The sequence below is a fragment of the Melospiza georgiana genome, chromosome 6 (assembly GCF_028018845.1).
Source record: "Melospiza georgiana isolate bMelGeo1 chromosome 6, bMelGeo1.pri, whole genome shotgun sequence".
Taxonomy (NCBI): domain Eukaryota; kingdom Metazoa; phylum Chordata; class Aves; order Passeriformes; family Passerellidae; genus Melospiza; species Melospiza georgiana.
The window spans coordinates 3645231-3668914 of NC_080435.1; the positions used below are offsets into that span (position 1 = coordinate 3645231).

Below are 23684 nucleotides of genomic sequence, written 5' to 3' on the forward strand. Positions count from 1 at the left end.
TCTTTTATTGCAATCACTCCACTGGCAATCACATTGTTATTCAATAGCATTGCATTGGAAAAAGTGGGGAGAGACATTATAGAAATAAAATAAGCACCAGTCCCATTTTTAGCACTTAGCAGGCAAGGTAGATTTGTTTTGTTCTGTTATTTTAATTATCTTGTAAATTCCCATCAGCAGTAAATTTCATCTCTCACTGTATGCTGTGTAATATAGCGTCTTTTTTTTTTTTAATATATCCATTTCAAAGTTCATTATGCCATTCCAGAGACTACTGCTGATAGAATCCTCATCTGGATTCAAGATATTGGCAGAAAGACTAACTTCTTAAGTCTCTGGCACCAAGGTAACATCTTGTCATCAATCCATAGGAAACCAGATTTCATTAGTTCCCTTGGTAATGGAATTAATTGTTTGCTCTGGCGTTGAGCACCTGAACACGGCTTTGGGCAGCAGGAAAACCAGAGGCATTTTAGTGCTGTTCCTCTGCTGTATTTCCCTTGATTTTTGTCTCAGGATTATGAAATGCCAGGGATGTAAAACAGCTACCAGGAAGACAACAACTGCCAGAAACAGAGCCTTCTGGTTTGTACTTTGAGCTGTGCATACTGTGTAGAGTTAAAAAAAATAGTGCTTAGAATAATTTAAAGCAGAAATCTGTTACGATCCTTCAAAATTACCCGTGCTTGGTTTAATAGATGCTGGATTAATTGCGTGCTGTCTGAGAGCTTTTGTTCCCCTCCAGAGTGGCTGTGGTTTGTGCCACAGAGGTGAATGCTACTCTACTGTATGGCAAATTTGACATTGAAGGGCTCTTTGTAGAAATAAGACTGCCATTCTCTCCCATTGTCCCTTTGATTAAACAGTGCCAGCAAAAGAGACAGTTTTGATGGTTGTTTTCATATTATGGGCATCTGGCTACTAAGAGCTGGGCTGAGATCACCAAATCACAAGCTGCTTTAGAGAAGTCTGTTTATGCATGCCGATCCCACAGTGATGTGATCCAGGCAAGTATTTGGATATGCACATTGAGAGGGGCCAGGGGGCAGGGAGGAGAGAGAAACAGTTTCAGGGGTGTGTGGTGAGGACCATTTGTTGCCTCTGTGTGCTGCTGTTTTCCAACACAACTCCTCTGGTACTCAAACCCACCACTTTCCAGTACCCCTGAAATAACCCTGAACTGGGAATGTTTTTCCTTCACTTTCACATGAACTTGTGAAAGGCTTCCAGTGATCTCTGAAGGACTTTGTGATAAAAATGAAGGAAATCTAATGTACTACACGTGGACTCATTAATTTACTGCTCCCCATTTGAAACCTCTTTTGCAGATACTCACTGTGTGAATCAGCACTCGGAGCCATCCCTCAGACACTTCAGCCTTGGTCCTAGGGACTCTGTAGGATTATAATGTCTTCTGGACTAGGTTGTTGGCACCTTCTGTTTGCTGAATAAACTTCAACACACAAAAATTCTTCCCAAAATTTTAACCATCTCTTTTGGTTAATACCAAAGCAAACAGGGAAGATCTTGGGAACAGGGCACTCCCATCTCTTTCCACTCATCTATTATCCAAACAGATACAAAAAGGCTACAGAAGCATTTTTCCTTGAACTTTTAATTGAAGTGCTTTAATATAAAAAAACCAGTACATACAAGTTCTAAACTCCTGTTTTCTGCAGTTGTTTACACGTTTTCTAAGTTGCAACAGAATATTAGCTATGTAGGTAGTCAACACTGCTAACAAACTACAGTACAAGTTACTAATAACAGTACAAGATGCTTGGAATACATTCTTGCAAATGTGTATGAATACCAATGAAATCCTGCGAAGTTGAGAGGCTTCCAACACCCATTTTCCTCTCCTCTCCTCTCAAACCTCAGTAGGATTTCGCTCACAGGTTTCCTAACCACCAAAACACAGATCCTTGGCTGGTGCAAGCTGTGGTGGCTCCATTGGCATCCGCAGAGCAGTGTGAGTTGCCATGGTTCACTGTGTGCTCAACAGACACCTTCTGGCAGGGTGAAACACCATGCAGGTTTCCATGCATGACAAACTGATGGGCCTTCTTGGTCAGTGCTGGCTTTGCGCATTAAACAATCCGGTTTTTTCCAAGGGTTTCAAGGCTGATCTCTTTCTCCAAGAAGCAATCAGATCAGGATGACTGCAGAATAGTCAGGAGCACCCCAGATTCTCATACTGCTCTAGGTAAAGCTGGGTAAATTTCCCTTTAAAAAAGCCAAGATTTGAAGCCACCCCATCACCTCTCCTCCCCCACAGAAGGCTGGCAAAGCTATCAAGCACTTAATAAAACTGAATGTAAGACAAGAAGAGCGAAGATCCTCCACACAAGCCATGTTAAAACAAATCTCTACATACAAACATTGTAACAATACAGTCACTTCAGAGTTCCAAAGAAAGGTTCACACTTTACAAAAGAGGAAGAGGGAGGAAAAAGTAACACAGGAAGCTGTCCTTACAATTATGTACTGGTTCCCAAAGCTGTGACCTTAGTCTGTGGCCGCCAAAAGTAAACAAATACCAAGCAAGACAGTGTACACTCCAATGAGGCCTCACAGGGTGTAGCAACAGGAAACCTGGGGGCAGTGTACAAAGCTGAAAAGGAATTTGAAAGAAAGACAGGCATTTTCTTGTATTCTGGTTCATAACTAAAGACACAGTGACAAGCACACTACAGAAATGGGTCTTTCCAGCCCCTGAGCCTACCTGCTTGTCACCCAGGATTGGTCACAGAAGGGTTTTTCCTCTGAAATGAGAGTGGTATGTTGGGTTTTCTTCGGGCAGGAGCCCTTAATTTTTTCCCCTCACTCAGTTGTTTTGACTTGTCTGTGTACCTGCCATGTGACTAATAGGACATTTGGGTTCATCTGAGACTGCTGGGTTTTTCTTACAGGCATCAATATAAAACCTTGTGGCCCTGAAGACCAACATTTCAATGGCACACTTCAGTCAGCACCCAAAACTCCTCCGGGCTATTCATCAACTGGCATTGCATTATTTTGGTGGGAAGCTAAGGAAGCTGGCAAACCCATGACAAGGTTAGCGTTTCAATTCATCAGCACATTATGAAAAGACTGAGTACCAATGTCTCCAGTTCAGAGTACAGACACAAAATTAAACTTCACTTCTGCTACAGAGGATAAAAGGCTATTTAGAGGATACAGAAGTTGGCATATTGTGGTAAACATGGTGGTGGGTGGTGGCTCACAGTAAGAATTCTTCGGCTGTATTGCCTTTTCAGTGACTTTTAATTTTCTATTCCTGTTAATTTGTAAGTATAATTTTCTCCAACCACATTTTCTTGACACCACAGTTATTGCATTACAAAAGCCACTACAATGCAATCACTCAACATACACATACATGTTGTATAGATAGGGGTATGTACAGCCAGGAAGTGGGGCAGTTTCCAACCCACAATTTGTTGTCTCCACAAGGGCAGGCAGATCCCAGTTAGGTGAGACAGAAGTAAGGTAGAGAATCCTCAAATGTTGAAAAGAAGGCTGTGAGTATATGAGCAGATAGAAACCCCAACACCTAAACAACAAGAATTAATGCTAGTGGAACATCTCCTGCTTTGTAGCTCACTCAGTTGCTCTAAAATATTGTTCTCACCTCAAATAATTTTAAGATGCAGAATGTGCAGTAAGTGCAAAGAAAGAGGTGTCCTCCCCCGTGAATGCAGGAAGTGGATGTGCTTTCTCAGTATTGCCTAGAGGTTACCCAGTACACCTGCCCTTCCCTAGCCCACTGTCTTTATAACAAGAAGTTTCTTGCTTCAATGCCTAACTGGTAAGGCTAGACTATTTAATTACAAACAAACTTCAAGGTTAATGTATTAGAAGACTGGAAACAGATACTCTGATTCTTTTAAAACGATAATACATTGTACACTTAGTGCTTCTCTGAATGCTTTTTCCACAGAGCAAAGCATCACAATGGCAAGCTTTCCATCAGTTCTGAGCTGGCACAGCCAGTTCTAAGAGTTAAAATCTTCACAGTCTTTGCTTCCCTGCCAAGAATGCTCCTTGCTCCCTGGAGCAAACTGTTTCTGTGATCTATGTGATGAGACTCTTTCTGTGATGTAGACACTTCTGCTCTGGGATCCATAGCAGATCATCAAATGCTCTTATGCTGGCCAGCCATCAGGAGCATTTTTTTGACCACTTTCTGTATTTCTTAAACTATGTGCAATAAAAATACAACTACATACAATGAATTTGAAGTACTCTTTATCCCATAGCCAAATTTATTTATTAGACTGGGGAAGAGCATAGGAAGGTACTCAGCTCCTCAAAAAGTTCTCAGAAATTAGGTCAGGAGCTTCCAATACTGTGGGATGTTTTTTTCATCTTTATGCTGAGCCAAGCTTTGGCACATGAATTGTGCATGTCACTGGCCTTGCACTGACAAGGCCTTACACAAAAAAAATGTGATGAAACTTGCTGATTTCATCGCTGCAACACTGAGCATCACTCCAGGTAAATAACACTTCAAAGACCAAAAGAACCCTTGGGTACAATTGTCTAACAACCTTGTCTTCAGACCACCCTGGACCTTCAATGACCCATATAAAAGCCCTTAAAATTTTTGCAGAGGGCTTCCAGGACACAATCTGACAACAGGAGGCAAGCCACAGAAATGGGTGATGCCATGGCTGCACACACTCTATGGTTCTACTGTCTTTGACAGCAAGAAGTAGGATGGGAAGAGTCCAGCTGGTCCCCAGAGCTCAAAGCTAGACATTGTTTAAAATACCTTTTCATTTCCAAAATGAGGAGATGAGATAGCAATTCAATAAGGTACCTCAAATAAAAGCCCTCAAGTTACTTTTTGAAGCCATTTTAAATGATAAACCAGTGCCAGATAAAGGAGTAAAACCCTCAAGTCAGAACCCAGTTCTTGGAGGTTTTGCTCTCAGACTGAATTATTCTTAAAAGGGGGAGTAACCTAAGAGCCTTTATGGTCTATTTTTAAATGAGAGGATATTTTTCATTTAAGTGTCTGTAACAGAATAATTTGAAAATAACTGAGGAAACCATGCAATCACAGATGATCTGTGTTCAGTGTGCTCTGCTGAAGCTGCTGTGACTCCACTGCATTAAGAAAAGACATACATTATTCTGTAGCAATTGTCCATGACACTGAGGCTTACAGCATAAATATTGCAATACCTCATCCAGTTTCTGTATGACACACCAAGTTTTATTGCAGTAATGTCTCATAATAGATGAAGGTGCTGCAGGGTCCTGTTTGGCCAATTGCTATAGGACCCTGGAGGGCATTTCATAAGCAGAGAATATCTCCCATGGGAAGGGAGTTAAGATGAGGACTAGATGCCAAGAGAACCAGCTAAAAGCTTCATGTTCCTAGAAAAATATTTTCTGTTCCTCACACCCCCACCTTCTCCCAGCCCCTCCATTAAATGGGAGGTTCGTTTCCTTGCTTGCAGATAGTGCTGGATGCAAGATAATGGAGCATGGCCCTGCCACGCACAGCAGAATGCCTCTAAATCAAGAAGCCAGTGTTCTTTGCCAATGTGACAGATTGAAAAATGCTTCTGGTACTTCCATAAGTGGGTTACTAAGCAACACTTTGGCTTCCAGGGAGTAGCCCTGCTGGATGTGATCTCATGCACCAGCAGCCTGACCACATCCCCAGCTGGAGCACTGGGGAAGGAGGGTGTGTGTGCCAGCAGCAAGGCTGCATGGCTTTGCTGGGCTGTAACACAGGTTCCTTTTGGGTTGAGCTGTAATCACAAAGGAAAAATATCCCAGAGATGACCATGGGCCTACTCATGGGATGACTAAAAGGCAAACACATACTGTCAGGACAAAGTGTTGGGAGAGAAGCAAAGCTTGGAAGTAAAGCTTTAAACATGTGTGGCCTATCCTGGGTGGCTGTCTCAGAGCAAATGATGCTGAAGAGGACTGACTCCAGGGAGAGATGCTAAAAATGAGAGGGGCTGGAAAAGATTTCCATGTAAAGAGACAGATCAAAAATGCTAGAACAGATTTAGAAATGAATAAGAAAGGGGAGGGTGGAGCTGGCTGAAGTGAGGTCCCATACAGGTGAGGAAGATAATGTCCTGCTGTCCACTGTTTCCTGATATAGCAGTGAGTTGTTCACAGAAAATCAGAAGGCAGTATACTGAAAACTGGTGAAACAAGCTCAGACTCCATGAAGTTAGAGAGACATTTGCCCTGGTTGCTGACTGCTCCATCATTATCTTTTGCTGAGATTTCTCACTTTCCTTTGGAGCTTGTGACATGGGCTCACCAGAGCCAGGCTGAGCCAGAACAGGGCATAAACAGACCAGACTTAGAGACAGAGATAGAAATAACTGTTTTTTTGCATGTGTCGAGTGTGCTCAACTATTAAGCGGCCACACACCTTTTCATAAAAACTAAAGTCCAAGACTTAGACTTGGCATATTTAAGGATACCAGGCCAACCATAAAGTCAGTGGATGTTGACTAAGAGCAGCTGAGAATCAGTCCCACATTTTAGAGCATTGATTCTCTTTAATGTGTTGGTAAGTCATGCTCCAAATACAATTCAGATTAAGTTGTAAGGGATAATGTTTTGCCCTATTTCTTAGAATTCTAAACCTTTCCAAAACAAGTAGGATTTGCTCTTTTCTTCTTCTTCAGTAATGCTTATTATAGGACTCTAGAACTATTCCTAATCAGTGAGCAATGTTTACAGTAAATAACATTAGGATGATACACAAATATATATGTATATATATACATATTTGTATATATAACTTAAAATCTCCTAATTAAAAATTAATACCATACCATCACACAGCAAGGCTGTGCCAGCGTCACTATTCAGAAATCATTACTTCGGCATTTTAAAAGTGAATTTTCAAGATGATGAGAAAACATCTTGTAAAAGCTTTTATCTGGGAGAAGTGCTATGATGTCACAGATTTATTCTCCTTCTATTTTCCTTTAGAATAATGGGGACAATGTTGTCCCAAATCAAATAAAGGATCAACAGCAAAGATTGTAACTCAATTGTCCTCACCCCCAATTTTAGTTGCTGTGTTTTTCTTTTCAACCACTTCTAGTGGAAAAAAAAAGGTGTATGTCAATGGCACATTCAACCTGAAATGGCAGATGAAGAACAGGTGATCCAATAAATTAGCATGTACATAAGCTTCTGGTTCTTAGAAGATCTGACTAAGTCACACAGATGACAATTTACTTAAATACTCTTGAGCTTCTCTTTCTGTCTGCAGTCCAATGAAGTCCATTATTTCCAGGCCTATGCCCATCACTGACCCAGGCTGCAGTGCTGGAAGGAAGTCCAAGCAAACAGGAAGACTGTTGATTTCTGCTGCAGCAGAAGAAATGGAAAGCCATCAAGCTAAAGAGTAAATATCTCTCACCTTTTTAAAGGAACATTTTTTGACTGAAAAGTCTTTATGAATTACTGTATGGCCTTAATGCTGAGTTGAGATTAAATAAGCACACAAGCTTGATTCTCTGCAATGATCAAAGGTTTGTTGAACACTTCTAAGGGAGAGATAAAAGCTGATGGTTTGATTTGGACCTGTCTATTTCTGAATTGTTCTAAACCTTTCAAATCAGTTTTACTATACACTGTCTCTGAAATACTGTAAGAAAATGAGAATGAACAAGGAAAGGTACTCTGCAGAGAAGCTCAAAGGGGATGACACTTGGAAATTCCTCAAGCACAGCCTTCCCAAGAGAATGCAGGGGCACATCTCTAGTGTTGCACTCCAGAAGAGCTACAATGGAAGAGTAGGTCAGGTATAACATTCATGTCTTGTTCTTTGTTTTTCACCAGATATTTCCTTTTTCACTGCTGCTCACAAATTCTGCAGTGGGAGTACATTGTGAGCATCCAAATGTGGTCCTGTGTCCAGCAGAAGCACACGCTGAGGCTGGAAACAGATCTGTGCTCCACCAGAGTTCATCGGCAGCAGGGGGTTTGGTCTTCCAGGCAGAAGATCTTGAGAAATGGAAGGGGAGTGCTTATCTTGTAGGCACAAGGGTCCCTGATGAGAATTAGCAGTTCCAAAGTCTTATATGGCAATAGCAGGAGGAATCCTGAACAAAATGCTGGACTGTGCCTTCTCATAGAGAGGTGAGCCATGGCAGCACTTCAGACCACTACAGAAAGGAATGCTGTCACAGCCAGCCAATTCAATCATTCAAGACATGGAAAGGAGATGAACATGAAATGAATGTGTCATCCTTTATCAGTCTTTCCAAATACAAAGAATAAAACCTGCCCTTCTTTCTCCCTAGCTTCTGAAAGCAGGAAGAGATGAAATATTTCCAGAGTCACCATGGAGGTGCAACCTATAGTTTGTTGCAATGAATTGTATCAGATGGATAACTAGATTGACAGGAGTCTGAAAGAAAATATCAATACCTGAAAAATCAGCAATTTTCCAGCATGAAGTGTTTTATTTTTAACTTCATGCACACAAAGGGCAGTAAGCTGATCTGAAAATAGTAATTTTTCTCATTTCAAAACATCAGTAACAACATATATTCTAAATGCACTACTGTAATAATACTTTACACTTTCACCCAACATGGCAGAAATACACAACAAATATTAATAAACTGTTGGCCTGATTCCCCAGCTGCTAAATGCCTGGCATTCTCACTGGCATACAATAAAAGGGTAAAGCCTAAAACCCCTTCTGTCTCCTGGAGGCACTTGCTGTTCTTTACCTTCCCCTTTGCCCTCAGTTAAGTGCCTCAATGCCCAGCGGTGGAGGAATGTCCGAACACCCCAGTGGTGGAGAGACAGGGGAGGGATGCACCTCTCCTCTACCCTGCGCTAAGGCTTGGCCATCAGGACAGCAAAACTGTGCTTGCACAGCCCTCAGCCCTGCCTCCTTCAGGACAGCCACCGACCCCAGGGGCCCAGGACGCTGCCTGGGAGCGTCTGTCACTCCCACCCCTGTCTGCAGGGCAGTGAGACCTTGTGCCCCAGGCAGCACTGCCAGAGACAGAGCTGGGACAGTGCCAGCACTCTGCAAAGCTGCTCCCACCAGCGGGGACATGATGCTTTGGCCCTGGAGGATGGCACAGGCACTGGTAGGACAGGGACATTCCCTGAGCCTACAGAGCCAGGGCAACACAATGGGGAGTGGGCTGGGCAGCTACACTTTTAAATCAGTCCCCTTCAAACCACAGACACCCCCCTCCTCTCCCTGCCCCTCCAGCAAACCTGAGTTTATCTTACGTAAACCAGACCAGGTATGGTGCCTGCCCTGAAAAGCCATTTAACTACTGCTGTGGCTGGAGGTCATTGCTAGTAATTGTATCACCAGCAAAGATGGAATTGGCTGCCTGCCAGTCACAATTCCTGCCCTCTTTTACCAGAGGGGAGGCACAGCGCAGCAACTAAACTTTTTTGTTCCTTCTGCAGGGTCTTGGATCTTTCACATCCACCTCCTGCCCTGTCACCTGTTCCTATCTCCCAGGAAGCATCACGGGCCTGTGGCTGGCAGAAATAAATGGTGTAAGGAACAGCCCAGAAGAGCTGGCTCTTCTTTTTCTGCCACAGCCTGGGTGTGCAGCACTGTGGCAAATAGCAGCACTTAAGGCTTGTACACTGCTTGTAGGCTCCAAATGCTTTGCAGGAGCAGCTAAGGATTGCTATCCTGCCTTTTCTCCAGAAGCGAGGCACAGATTTGGGCACCTGCCCACAGCAGTGCCACAATCCTTGTTGTAAGTGGCAATAAGCCCTGTGCTTTATAACTCCCGATGGGTGGGGTGTGGGCAATGTCCCACCCCGGGCTGGCTCAGAGCAGCTCTGAGTGCCCCTGGGATGGGCACAGCCCCCACAGCCCTGCAGGACAGGCTGTCCCCACCCGGCTCAGCGCTGGGAATGAGCTCCCGGTGTGCTCAGTCCGTGAGCATCCCTGCCAGCTTGGCTGGGGGCTCCTCCTGCAAACCCCCTGATTTGGGGCACTGGGGCAGCCCCCCCTGCTCCTGCCTGGCAGCCCTGGTCACCCTGCTCAGCTGCACACTCCCCTCCTCCTGTCATGTAAAAGTGGGAGATGGTAAGATCGTAATGAACCCAGAACTGGTTATAGAGAAGGGCTTTCCTGACCTGTCTGCCTGCTCCTCTCCACAGAACTTATTTTCCAAAAATTATGGAACTGGACAACTGTTAAAATGTCAGGTGACCTCCTCGTGATCATCCCAAACCTCCCATAACAACATTGAAAAGAAAATCTATCTTTTACTCATGTCCTCCATAAGATCTGCACTTTCATCCCTCACAGACTGGTGCTAGATTTTTCCCAATATAAATTATATTAACTTTAAAATTTAAATATTGAAATTATTTTTTTCTAAAAAGATTGAAACAATAATTTTCAACTCTTTTGATTGTTCCCCCTTAGTTTTTGTATTAAATAATTTGCCAGATTGGACTTTGATATATGAATAATTATGGTTCTCTCAAAAGCACATTTTTTAAAAATAAATTCATTCCACACAGAAAAAAATCATGTCCAGCTCTACCTGGAATTTTCTTGCCCAGAATGCACAGTATCCTTCTAGCAATGACAAGCTTAATTAATATTCCTTTCTACCCCCATCCACTCCTCACCTCCCAAATGACCCCTGTCAAAACACATGCTGAAGGTGTAAAGAAAATGCTACAGCCCCATAACACTGCATGGTGCGGGAGAATCTTCCTTTGGGGCAGAATTGACTAAACTCCTTTCAAAGAGAGATGAAAAATCATGATTTCAAAGTTATTTAGAGTAACATTTGCTTCAAAAGAACACACTCAATGGTGGCTTTCTTAGCTCAAGAGCTGGTCTGAGGTACATTTACAGAATGTAAACTCTGCACTGTAAACTTGATGCAACAACACAGCTATGGAAGCACAGTTTGGGGGCAGATTAGGACCCATCTCATGTTTCTCAAAGGTATTGCCTTTTCCAAGCTGTGGGGGAGGCTCTGTGCTGGCAACACGAGTTCACTTCCTCAGTGGCACCATTTGCATGCCCCTGTTCAGCGCCATCTCTCCACCCCTCTGGTTTCTGAGCCTGCCCCTGCAGGTGCTGCCCTCCCCAGCCAGTCTTCCCACAATGGACAGAAAACTGGGCAGAGCAGCACACAAATGTGATGGAGGGAGAGCCAGAGGCAAGCCATGGTTTCACACAATACAGTCTGAATTGTTCAGTCTCTGGAACAGCCCGAGGTAGCCAATACCAAAATAGATGCCATTGTGGGCATGAAGGAGGTAATGTAAAATTTACTGCATTAATAAAGATGATTTTCTCTAACTGACCTTTTTAGTTTATCCAAAAGGAGTCAAAAGTACAAGGATCAAGTGCATATGTTTAACTAACATACTTTAAGGCCATTATGCAGACACGCTTGTATTTAAATACATCCTCTCCCACAGTAAACATCTGTTTTTATAATAAGGCCAGGAAGAACACTTACATCATCCAGTCTGACTTCCTTTGTAACATAAACCTTTTTCAGTCAGACATTCCTGTGATTAAATAAGATTGTGTTCAACTAAAATACATCTAGGAATCTGTCCGTTCTTGATTTGAAGTCTTCAAGGCATGCAGGATCTACCATCTTCTGGTAGTTTGCCCTGATTTGTGCTAAAATATTAATTGCCTTGCTTACACAGAGGAGTTTTGAAAAAACACTAGAGTTTGTTCACCTCAGGGACTGCCAACAAACTTGCATATCCTGCCATAGCAAGAGAGAGAGCAGCACACTGAGCCAGAGCCCTTGCACTGTTTAGTGGCCAGACCAGACCAGTGACAGGATTTGCCTGACAGCAGATGGTGTTGCCCAAGTCACACATCCCAGCAGTCCTGCAGGAGACTATCCCCAGTGGGGCAGCAGGTGATGGGGAATCGCTTATCAGACTTTCTAAACTCCTCTTCCTCACCCCCATGGTAGTACCACAACCTCTGCTCTTCTCAGCAAAGCTGGTGCATTTTTCACCTGGGAGGTCAGTCAGGATTTCTGACGTGCACCAACACACATGGCTCTGAATGCATGGTAAATATGCCACTGAGAGGTCCATTCCAGCCCCTTATCTTGGACTCAGCTAGCAAAGAAGGGAGGCTGTAGCTGGAGGAAGTTCTCCACATGGGAGAGCTTGTATCTAATCTGCTGCCAAAGTTACCTGGAGCTACCTGGCTACACAGCACACAGCATAAAGCTGGAGAGATGATACACAGCTGGTCCACGGTGGGCAAGCACCCTGTCACACTGATCTCAGGTGGCAAACAGTGCTTTGGCATTGAAGATCCAGCAATCTGTCCTTCTGTCATACTTCATTCTGATGAAACCTCAGCATGGCCATGGAGGAGTATTTCTGAACATGAAAGATATTGTTGGCGGCAGAACAGTTGTGGGAGGAAAAAACAGCTCTGGATCAAAACCACAAAATAGGAAAGCAGGTCTGCACAGAGAGCACAGCTCCTTTAGCAATGTCTCTGTCACAGGAATGGACACCACTGAAATTCTGCACCAGCTGGTTCCACCAACCAGGCTACCTGAGACTTTCATGATGAGCCAGCAGTGTCTGCTAAACACACAGGCCAAAACAACATGCATGTCCTCTCTGTTTAGGAATGCAGACATTGTCCTACTCCTTCAAGGTCAGAGTGAACATCAGGACACTGGGAGGTGATGGAGATTTTTATGATGGAAGTCTCTAGGTCCTGGTAGCTGAGGACCAGCCAAAATACTAACCCACATCCGCTGATCCCACCAGCAGCACCACCACAGAAGTTTCCTGCAGCACACACACTTCTCATTTCCAGTCACTCTTCCCAAAACACCCATTTCCTGTAACAGAGCCCAGTGGTGTCTCTGGTGAATACACACTTGCACTCCTAGCCACAACAGCAACAGGATTTTGTATCAGACAGAACCATGTGATGGTCCCAAAATGCCAGATCAGCAGGGTTCAACCACACCAACAGATGGGTGTAAATGCAAATGCAGATCAGCTGTGTCCTCCAAGTGCTCCCCAGGGCCAGGGCAGTTCCAGACTGGGAGGAAGATGCTTTATTTTACATTTGCTCAAGGGTCTTGTCCCAACAGGTATCAGACACCTGATGCAAGTGCACAGGCTTCCACTTTGCTCTCTCCAGACTTGATGCTCAAATTTTTTTTGTGTTCTTAGCTCATTGAAGGGTTGTCACATGGAAAGCACAAGATATTGAATGAATTTTACAGGTAGCCAGTGCAGCTGCTCCAGGAGAGATTTGGTCCAATACAATTAGGATAAATACTTTCTACATTTTTTTTTTCTAACAGGTTAAAATACTTCTGCTGCAGCCTGAGAAGAGGCTGCAACAGTAGGTGGGAGAATCCAGTAGCTGACACAGCTACTTTTGGTGTGTAAGCTGAACAAAAGGGGAAGAAACTATCTAAATAATGAGGAAAAGTGCACTAGGTCAGTATAGCTCATCTTAACGAAGTGTAATTAGCAGGAGAAGGAAGAAAACAATATTGTTTCACAATGTCTTTCAAGTGTTTGGGGACATTTCATTTTGCAGAAGAGTTTCAAGCAATATAAACATGCCAAATATAATCTTCAGTATCCTTACCTACTTGTACCAGCAACATGAGTCACATGCTGCTCTCATAAATTTATATTATAAACCCACTTAAATCTATGCATAGAAAGTGATATACATCATACCCAAAAAATGGTTATTCTGGGCTACTTGGCAGTTCAGGGAGTGGTAGGTTTTTAACCTTAAAAATGTATTTTGTAGAAAATATTTGATGTACTTATTCTCCTAGTAATGTCTTAAATTATTCAAAGAGATTCAACTGCAATAATTTTTTTTTCAATGGAATTTTTTTTTTCAATGGATGGTCTCTCTAAAGTTTCTTCATTTCCCTAGTAAAGCTTTGTTGAAATAAAGTGGAACTATTCCTATTTAAATTTTTTTATCATTATGAAAATTCTTCTTTTCATGCTAGGTTCAGCAAAAGATTCTTTTCTTTAGAGCTGGGGAAGGTTTTTAAACAAAATATGTCATTGGCCAAAGATGCAGTTGTAGAGAATTTGGGGGGAAATTATTGGGAAATTTAGTTAGATCTCGATAATTACTTTGACAAAAAACAGTAACACTTTGGGAATGCTGGAAGCCCGGATTAGGCAATGCCCAGAAAATTCAGCTTTCAGTTGCAGAACATTTTTTTTTAGAAATTTCAAAAAATTAATCAAAGAGCTTCATTTGACCTTAAGCCAAAATTGTTCCTTTTTGCAACTTACGTTAGATTGCTTGGAAAGTTGAAAATATTTACTTTCTATGATCAACTTAAGATGACAATTTTTCTTTTGTCCAATTTTCTGAGCTAAACAGAAAGTCAGTTGCATATACATAAGATTTTTCACTCAGAATTTTCTGAACAAAAAGAAATTGTCAGGAAGGTATTGCTGGCATTGCAATGGGACAGTATGCCTGAATACACTGAACACCAAAGGCTTTTCTAACCATTTGAGTGTGTACATACCAGTACTGCTCTTTCTTACACTTAAAACAGATTCGTAATGATCTGCCAAATCAGGACATTTGATTCAATGGAGAAAGTGTCACCCCAAAAAGTTTTGATCAGTGCTTCTCTTAGTGACAATGTGCTGTTCATGAACTGGGAAATATTGAACTAAACGCAATTCTCAGAGCACCCCTCTTAAGCACCCATGAATCTACAGAGTGGTTACAGTAAAGAGATTTCCAGTCAAGCCTTTGAAGAGAAACACCTGGTGCTGCTCCCAGCTGAAGTACTCACCAATAATTCCTTGGGAAATATCTTACTACTTTTTCATTTAAAAAAAGACTAAACGGAAAGCACAAGGCCACGCAAAATTGACTTCTCCGTGTTGGTACAACAACCCTCCCCCTTCCATGACGCATGTGAGCCTGTTAATGGCAAGCAGCAACCATGCACAGCAGTGAAGAGATTTCATCCAGATCATTGGGAAAGTACACAGTCCTAGCAGAGCCCAGGAGGTCTGGCTTAGTGACAGTGAATTCCACAGATACCTCTTCCTGTATTTGAGTGTCCGTTCGTTTGCATGTGGGTCGTGTCTTTGTGTTCTGGGTGGGGATTGTGTGCTGGTATGGCAACACCAGGAGCAAGGTGTTTCTTGACTGCTGGAGCTCCTCAGGCCTGGTAGCCAAAAGCTGATGCTCTCTCTCTGAGCAGCTCCTGGCACAAATGACAACTCCAGCTCCCTGCAAATGAAGAAATCCTTCTTATAGGATTGATATGAAATCAAGGCTCTCAGAGTTTATGTCAAGATTGCGTTAAATAATATATGAGATATTCCTAATATTGGAGTTGCCTGTACTTTTGTGAAGCAGACTCTGCTGCCCTTGCCTTTGCATCCATAGGCTTTCTACATGAGCTGCAATGCTGCTAGGGTGTGCATTGCCATGAGGTGTTTTATATTTTCACACTTCCAATAAACCACTTCCCAGTGGAAACCTTTAGATAATTATTAGCTGCATTTCAAGATTTTCCCCTCCTGATTTAGCTTCCTTTTTACCAAAGGTACAAACATTAGCTCCTGAGTGCACGATTAATTTGTAATTATTCTTGTTCTTCCCCTCATGTAAACCGCAGTCACTCACACTCACAAGCCTCCAATTCTACTGCTCTCTGAGGATTTTAGTCAGAGAACCTCTAGTGGTAAGACACTGGTTCCTCTGCTCCACAGCCAAGTGACAAACTCCAACCAGTCATAGCATAGTCCAATTGAACCCCCTGCAGTGGTTATAACTACATACCAAATATAATACAGACCACCAAACCCTCAGCCTGCCAAAACAGAAGCATGTCATAGAGAAAGGAAGGTAATTCCCTTTAATCCAGTCTCCTGCCAACAGGCTCTCAGATGTTCCAGAGAGGACCTCCCTGCATGAGGCTCTCTCTCCAGGACTTTGACTTCTTAAGAAATCCAAACTCACATTTCACAAGCGCTCAATTCAGCTGACCAAATTGAGGTGACCAGTGACATGTGGGACATCCATGACCCACAAAAGAGCCATGGTACCCATGGGTACCCACCAAAGGTTCCCATGACCCACAAAAGAGCCGTGTTCTGGAAGAGGAGGAGACCAGGCAAGACTGAATAGGATATCACAGATCACACTAGCACTTCACATCTATTAATTTTGTTTCTTTTCAGTGCTACCTCCCTTTCCTTCACTACTGTTTCCTTAACCCTGCATGGTTCAAAACACCTTTCTGAATTTTTTCCCTTCTGCACAAAGACTTGATTGTTATTTTCAAAGCAGACTTCAGTCATGTGTTACCTTCTGGGGGCTCAAAGACTGGTGGATTCAAGCAATACATGTGATAGCCACGGTCACAGTCATCACAGAAGAGCAGCTGGTCCTGAGGCAGGTTTGTTGGAGAGACAGTAGGGAAACAGGGAGAGAGGGAGAGAAAAAGAGAGAAATTATGTAAATTAGTCTCTTGCCAAGATGAAAACTTAAGTAGGGTAACCAGCAATGTTCAGCTGGGAATGCAGATCTGCAACAACAGAGACTAAGGGACTGCTGGGAATGTAAAGGCTACAAGCATCACATTTGTCCATCCATGATTAGCCACCATATTCCTGAGAGGCTGCAGAAAGCCTCTCTCAGCACAAGACAGCTCAGTTTCTAAGTAGAAAATCACTATGAGAAGTGGAGGAGTTCCAGTCCTAGATGGCCTCATAATGCAGGAGCAAAAGCTGCTATGCCGGGGATATGCTGTACTGAGAAGAGGGCAGGCTTTGCTGGGCTCCGGTGTCACCATGTGCTGATCTCATTCCTTCAGAGGAAACCTTTGACTTAGACAGTTTTCAAAAACTCAGCTGAGTAAAATTTTTGTGAAACAGATGGAAATTACATGACCCCACCATGTGCTCTGCAGCTCTTTCATATATTTGGGGTGAAAAAAGCTGCTCTGAAGTATCCTGTGATTCCTAAGCTCCCCGGATTCTGATTTTTTTATGTTAAAGCAAAAACAAAATTTCAGGCTTAAAATTTATTCTGCTGTAGGGAATATAGTGTTAGCTAATCACCTCCAAAGTTCTCCAGCCACTGTCAATTTTCCAAGGTTCTCATGGGCTGCCAAGGACCCTTAGCATCAGATTTTAACTGCAAACCCTGCAGGGAGGACACTGCTCAGCTGCAGGCTCTGGAAATCACTGGAATTGGTGATTAGGTGAGGCTTAGCCATCCTACTTCAAATGGTTTCATGTTTCCCAAATCTTGTAATTAAGTTTAAAAAATCATACCAAGAAAGTAAAGAAAATCAGGGACAGAAGGAGCATACTTGCCTCTCTTGGGTTATCATTTATTCACATCTGCTTCTGACTATCATGCTGAAAGCTCCCTGCAACATGAATTCATGGCCCCCAGCTAATTTCCATTGAATAAATACACAAACCACAAGTATTAGCATCTTAAGTGGTCCTATATGACACCTGTGGTAATTTCAGCAGAGACCCGTGGCTGAATGGGGACACTGGGGAGAATCCCTGTGCTCAGGGGTGGCTCCTCCTTGGAGATGCATGGAAGCAGCAGTGAAACAATGACCACACCAGTGCCACATGCTTCTCAAGGGTGGGCATGGCAGCGGCTTGCAGTGATGCTTATTTGCATGAAAAGGTAAATGGACTCACGTCGTTCTCTGAGGTCCCACAAAGGCTGCAGGATTTGCACTCAATGCATTGCCACTGATAGGTTTTTACAGCCTCAGTCATGTTTGTGGTGAACTGCAGGCAGGTCGGGTGTCCTGAGGAAGATCGGAAACAATGGTCATCGTTAAGGCTCACTTATTGCTTGTTAATTAACCAGCATTAAATTTGGGAACAAAACACACACGGACATGGACTGATCACAACATGGGCTGCAACTAACAGATACCAAAGAGGAAAGCAGGCATTAACCCTTTCGCTGCCGGGCACAAGAGAAAATCAGAGTTATTTCCACCCCATTGGCAAAGCAGTTTTATTCAGAGCTCTTAAAAATGGTTTGGCTTTGAGTTGTTTGGTTTTTTTTTTTGTTGTTGGGATGTTTATTTTTTTAAGAAAATAAGAAAAAGGATGAAATCAGAAACAAACCCAATTTCAGAGAGAGACCATCTGTCTTAATAGAAATTGGACTACAGTTTCAATTAGTGCTGTTTCAACCGGAACAAAGGACCTGGTGGAAATGAGGTTATTCTCCATTTCACAGCTTCCTTTCCTGGTGTCCAAATGGGTGAGCAATTCTGTAGACTTTGCCTAAATGGAAGCAGTAGCATACAGAGAAGATGCAAGACTTCTTTTATTTTTTTTAAGAGCTCTGCCACTAAAGTTGGTTGGCACAGAAGAAACCAAATTGCACAGCTAACCTTCCAGGATCAAAACAGGAAACCGAAAGGAAAAAAAATCCCAAGCCAATTCCCACAATGAACTAAATGAAAGGAATAAAGAAGGGAAAGCTAGCAGAACAGTCACATCTAATTGGGAAGGACAAATTGCCAGAGTTACAACCCCCGCCCCTACATGCGTGTCGACTTCAGCTTTGCAAAACAGCGGTACCACAGTAGCAGGGTCAGCAATGGGCTTTCTGGAGGGGAAAATACAAACAAACAAACAAACCAAAGGTAGGATGAGTGTTCCTTCTGCAAAACAAAACAAGACAAATACACCGCTGAAATAAAGTACTGTACTCCCAAACCACCCTTACCTGGCTGAAATATTGTCTAAGCCTCCTGCAAAAAGCTCCTGCCTGCCTTCTTGGAAAGCCCTATATTTAGAATCCTTCTCTGACACACTTAAACATTAACACTGTGCATGGTCAGAGCAGGGAGAGTCAATTGCTCATCTGTAGAAAGACTAGGAACATGGGTATGCACATCTTGCACTGCCACCTGCTTCTTCTAGAAACTGGCACCATAAGTTGTGGGGGGGTTTTCACCTCTGCCCAATCTGCTGTTCTTAGACTACAACCAATGGAGTGGAAAAAATCTCTTCCACTTCCACCAGCCTAAGTGCCTTTTTAAGAGACAAGAAAGAAAGGCTGTTTCTCCAATAAGAAAAAAAAGGCATGTCTATGGTAGATGTGGGCACAGATGTGTCATCTTCATTACCAGACCTATCAGTAATATTTTGCTGCATCATCACCGTGCCCATCACCACCCTACAAAAACTTTCTGTATTTTCCAGCTAGTGAAGCAAAGAGTTGCTGAGAATTGCTGGATAAGGAAGTACTGCTGTAGGGGATATATTTCTTTTGCGTGTCCATTATACCACCAAATGCTATAATAAGAATTTTTGTTCTCCAGTTATATTTGTATGGTTGTGCTACAACAACTAAACCTGTCCAGCAAAGAAATGTATATGCATAATTATTAAAGAAATTGAATAGAAAATAAAGGAGATATTTTGAGAAGGAGAGATCCATGAAATGCTCATATCACTCTTAAGCCTTTGAATAAAGAAACATCTTGACAATACTGATGGGCTCAGATGGTCTAAGAAGATCACGGGGTTTGGAGCCCTTGAAATGTCAGCACAAAACAAGTGACAGTTTTTACTGAGATTTACAGTGGATCAACTAAAGTTCTGGGGGCCTTGAGACTGCAACTAAGCAAAAGGAGATGTGACAAGATGCCTTTTCTTACTTGAGAGGACCACATATACTTTCTGATACTACCAAACTAGCAGAACCTGACATGACATTGAAATGTTTCTCCAGATCTGATTTACATTGAATGCAAACCTTATTTCAACACCAGTAAATAGAACAAATGTGCCATGCTACACATCAGGGAGAAATGCATCCCAACAGCAGAGAGTTGCTTCCAGAAACGTTGCACAGTGCTGGAATATATCACAGAAAACAACTCATATAGGGAGGTGAATTAATCAGACTTAAATAGCTTCAGTCACATTTGAAAAGAAACAAAAGAATGGAATCAAACTTACAGAAATAAATCCCAGCTAAATGCATGCACATCCTCACATGCTCACTTGCCTGTGCGCACACATCGCTCATTGCAGAGTCCAGCTGAGGACCCTCCCTTTCTAACACAACATGAGGGTCAGGTCCTGTTCACTGCTTGATCTCTGTCCCTTTATAGCCATTCCTGCTCTCTTCCAGTTATCAGTCTTGCCTGTTTTGTTCCTCATTTAGCTCAAAAACACCTCTGCAGGTCTCCACTGTGGCATCTCACATCAGTGGTGCTTCATCCTTGAAGTGAAACATCCTGCCTATATTACAGAGCACTTCTTAAGAACCACACCTACCACAAGCCTAAAAGAAATGGGAGTATTCCTTGTGGGAGTATTCCTTAGAAAAATTAGGAATAGAGCAAGGGCCACAGTGATTTCTTTCTAGTAGCAAAGCAGAAGTATTTTGCAAGAACATACCAATTCATTCACTCCATTAGGCTCTCTCTCCAAGTACTGTGACTGCAAGAGTTGAGTCTGCATAGCTGCAGGTTGCTCTCTGTTAGCCCAGGGCTTATACCATGTGTAAGGCAAAAAGAATGCCTTTCTTCAGCCTCTAAGTCAGATGCTCTTTCACATTAAGCAACATTCCTTTTGGTACCATGATCCCAGCTTAATGTCATTGGAAAGACTATTTTTACTTATGCTATCAGCATGGTGAGGCACTGTAGTATATGGCAAGCAGACCACTAGATACTCAAAATATTAAAATTCTTTTTCCTTTCCTCCCTGGTTTCTCCTTCTTCATGATCTCTTTCTTTTCCTGCTACTTTTGTTCAAAACCTAGTGTTTTACATGCTATGAGAAAATTCACACATTCAAGACTTCCTGAGGCAGTGTTAGTGAACACCATCCCTGCTCCATATCACAGAACTTCTTAGCATTCCTTCTGTGTCAGAATACCTGAAGACAAAGTCCTGTAGCTGCATGTGGCAAGCTACTACAGGTAGATTCAAATTCCCTTTCTTTTTTCCTTAAAAATAAAAAGGCTATTTCAGGCCACAATTATCTTTTACACACAAGGCAGGCCAAAATGTGATTCAAGTTATGGACACCGCGGTAGCACCCAAGCCAGAGAGCTGAGAGTCTTCTTGCTATGTGTTTAAGATGGAGAAGCAGGCTCATTTCACCTAATTGTGTGATGAACAGCGTTTGCTGTGGCCAAGGTGTGCAGCAGAGTCTGCAGCTGAAAGCCAGTTAATAATTCAGGTGATGGCTCCACCCTGGCAAACCCTGGATCACTCTCACAAGTCTGTATCAGCTCTGCAGATCTAATTGGGGGAGGAAGTAACACATATTTATGGTGTCACCGAAGTCAATAGACAGACCTCTAAAATACACCCTGGGAGCAGTTCTGTTGAAGGAGAAGGCAATATGTTAACACTGACAGTTTCTAATCTACCATAACTATTGTCTACCTAAACTTTTGCTATGTTGCAATAGCTATAAACAACTGACACAGACAATAAAACTTGAAGTGAGGTTTTCAACAGCTCATCCCTTTGTCTTAAAACAGTATTTTAAAGTGTAGATCAGGTTTGAAAGCTCTCTCATCTTTGTCAAAACTCTCCTCTGGATGTGAACTTTAAGACTGAGACCATATTTTATAGTGACATCAGTGTTTCACATGCCACTGGCTTTAATTGTACATTATGTCCACCAGACATCTGGTCAGAAGAGCGGGGAAGTGAGCACATTCAGAGACCATTTCTTGTATCCTGCACCTGCTGCACAATTGCAGGCGGATGGGAAGGATAATTTTAACATAAATACCCTAAAAATATCCAAAAATCTCTCCTACTTACACTGGCTGTATAACACTAAAGACCAAAACTGACATTAAAGGGCAGGAGCAATCTGCTGCTTCCAGTCGCTCTATGACCAGTGAAGGCCTTAGAATGGCTCATTAGTGCTTTTTCAATAATGGATTCTGCATTGCAAGATTAATTGCAGCCATGTGCTCTGTCACACCCGCCACAGACTATTTAAGTTAACAATCCAATCAATAACCTTTTTCAAACAAAGGCAGAGATTATCTTGAGGGGGAAAAAAAGCAAATACTCTTTTTAAAAAACAAATATGAAATTATTTATACAGAATAAAAGGAATGTTTACCCAGTTTCCAATTCTTTCCATTATCTTCACAGTGTAGTGGTGGGCTTTTTAATCAATAGCCTGTGATGAAAACTCACAGGCCTCCTGGCTATATTGCATCAGATTTATTCCATAAACTTTCAGGTCTTTAAACAACTATAAATACATATTACAGATATAATGGCCTATGTCACAGGAGCCCCATCCAAATAATGGAAGTTTACATGCAAAGAAAATGCAAAATTTCCTCCTGCTAAGATTGAATAAGGTCTCTTGTGGCCACTGCCATAATTTGACAGAATTATTACCATTACCTGTACAAAAGAAGGGAAACTTTTAGATCTAATAAGTGATATAATTTTATGGTTATAATTTAAAAAGGTATCCTTCATTTGTCTGTCTAAGAAGATAGACATAGATCTGTGCTTATAGATACACAGTGTCAACAACAGCTGGATTTAAAAAGGTCCTTAAAAATTCAGACTATCCAGGAACGCTGAAGAACTTGGCTCTGCCAGAATCCCAGGGCTAAAGAAGCTGCAACTCTCACAAAAAGACCAAACATTCCTAAGGGATGAGACTGGGGAGCTCTTGGCATTTCCTGGCCCTTCCCCTCTTGCATTGTGAAGGTGTTACAGTCTAGAGACCTATGCTTGCCTGCTCAAATGGAGGGACTCATGAACAGAAGCCTTCAAAAGTGTTCATGGGGTGAGGAGCCAAGGCACCACCTGCCACACTGTCTCTATGACATGGAGAAGCAGGAGTATTTCATTATAGAAAAATAAACCAGCTTTCCTGGCAGCCAAGACAGGGGTAGATGTTGGAGGCTGCAGGTGAAGAGCTCTTGTCTCACCCCCTTCAGTACAGGGCCCTTCTTAAGAAAAACATACAAACAAACAAAAGAAAATCTCACAGGCACCACATTGCGGTTTATTATTATCAGACAGGACAAGAAATATCACCACTGTGAATTTCTGTGTCCTGGCTGAAGTGAGAAAACCTAGCTGTTTCTCCCAGTGTGTTCCAGCACTGCCAACTCTGCTAAAGGAGTGAGTCCAAAAAGACTCAGTGGTTTCACTGAAGAGTCTGGTCGGTCTGATTTGATCAGAGACCAACTCTCCTCCGTTCTAATATGTCACAACGTGCCACTAATTGTGGAAGAATTAATGCCTTTAATAATTGATGGATCTCTGAAACCACTCAGCTGTAGAAGAGCTTACAGTTCCTATTATTTCATTTTCTGGCCCTACAGTTGTTCTGGCCAGCGTGGACAGAACTGAGTCCACAAAAAGAGAAGGGGCACTCTGCTGCATTAGCAGCAAGACTGGCAGCCAGCTGCACTCTGGGGGTGGTGGTTTGCTTCTCAGTACTGCCAGTTCCAGAGGAAGAACTTATATAAATTACAAGCAATTGCTCAAATATTTGGCACTGCTACAAGAGAGCCCACTTTAATTGTTTGCCCAAGGGATAAATAAAACCACTGTGCAAATGGTGGTCGTTCAGCCCCAGCTGCAGTCTGGCAGGTGTAATTGGAGAAAGCGGGACAGACCTGTGTTTGAAAGCAAGGCCAA

At 42.6% G+C, this 23684-nt stretch overlaps 1 protein-coding gene across 1 annotated transcript in view; it reads right to left on the reverse strand.

Annotated features, from left to right (window-relative positions):
* Positions 1-1608: 1608 nt before the first annotated feature.
* Positions 1609-23684, reverse strand: part of DPF3 (double PHD fingers 3) — a 167812-nt gene continuing 145736 nt past the window's right edge. Inside the window, exons 9-11 of the mRNA XM_058025627.1 lie at positions 17704-17816; positions 16346-16427; positions 1609-15262 (exon numbers count right to left, since the gene is read on the reverse strand). Of these exons, the coding sequence (XP_057881610.1) occupies positions 15192-15262; positions 16346-16427; positions 17704-17816 (266 nt within the window). The 3' untranslated portion in view covers positions 1609-15191. The remainder of the gene's footprint in view (positions 15263-16345; positions 16428-17703; positions 17817-23684) is intronic.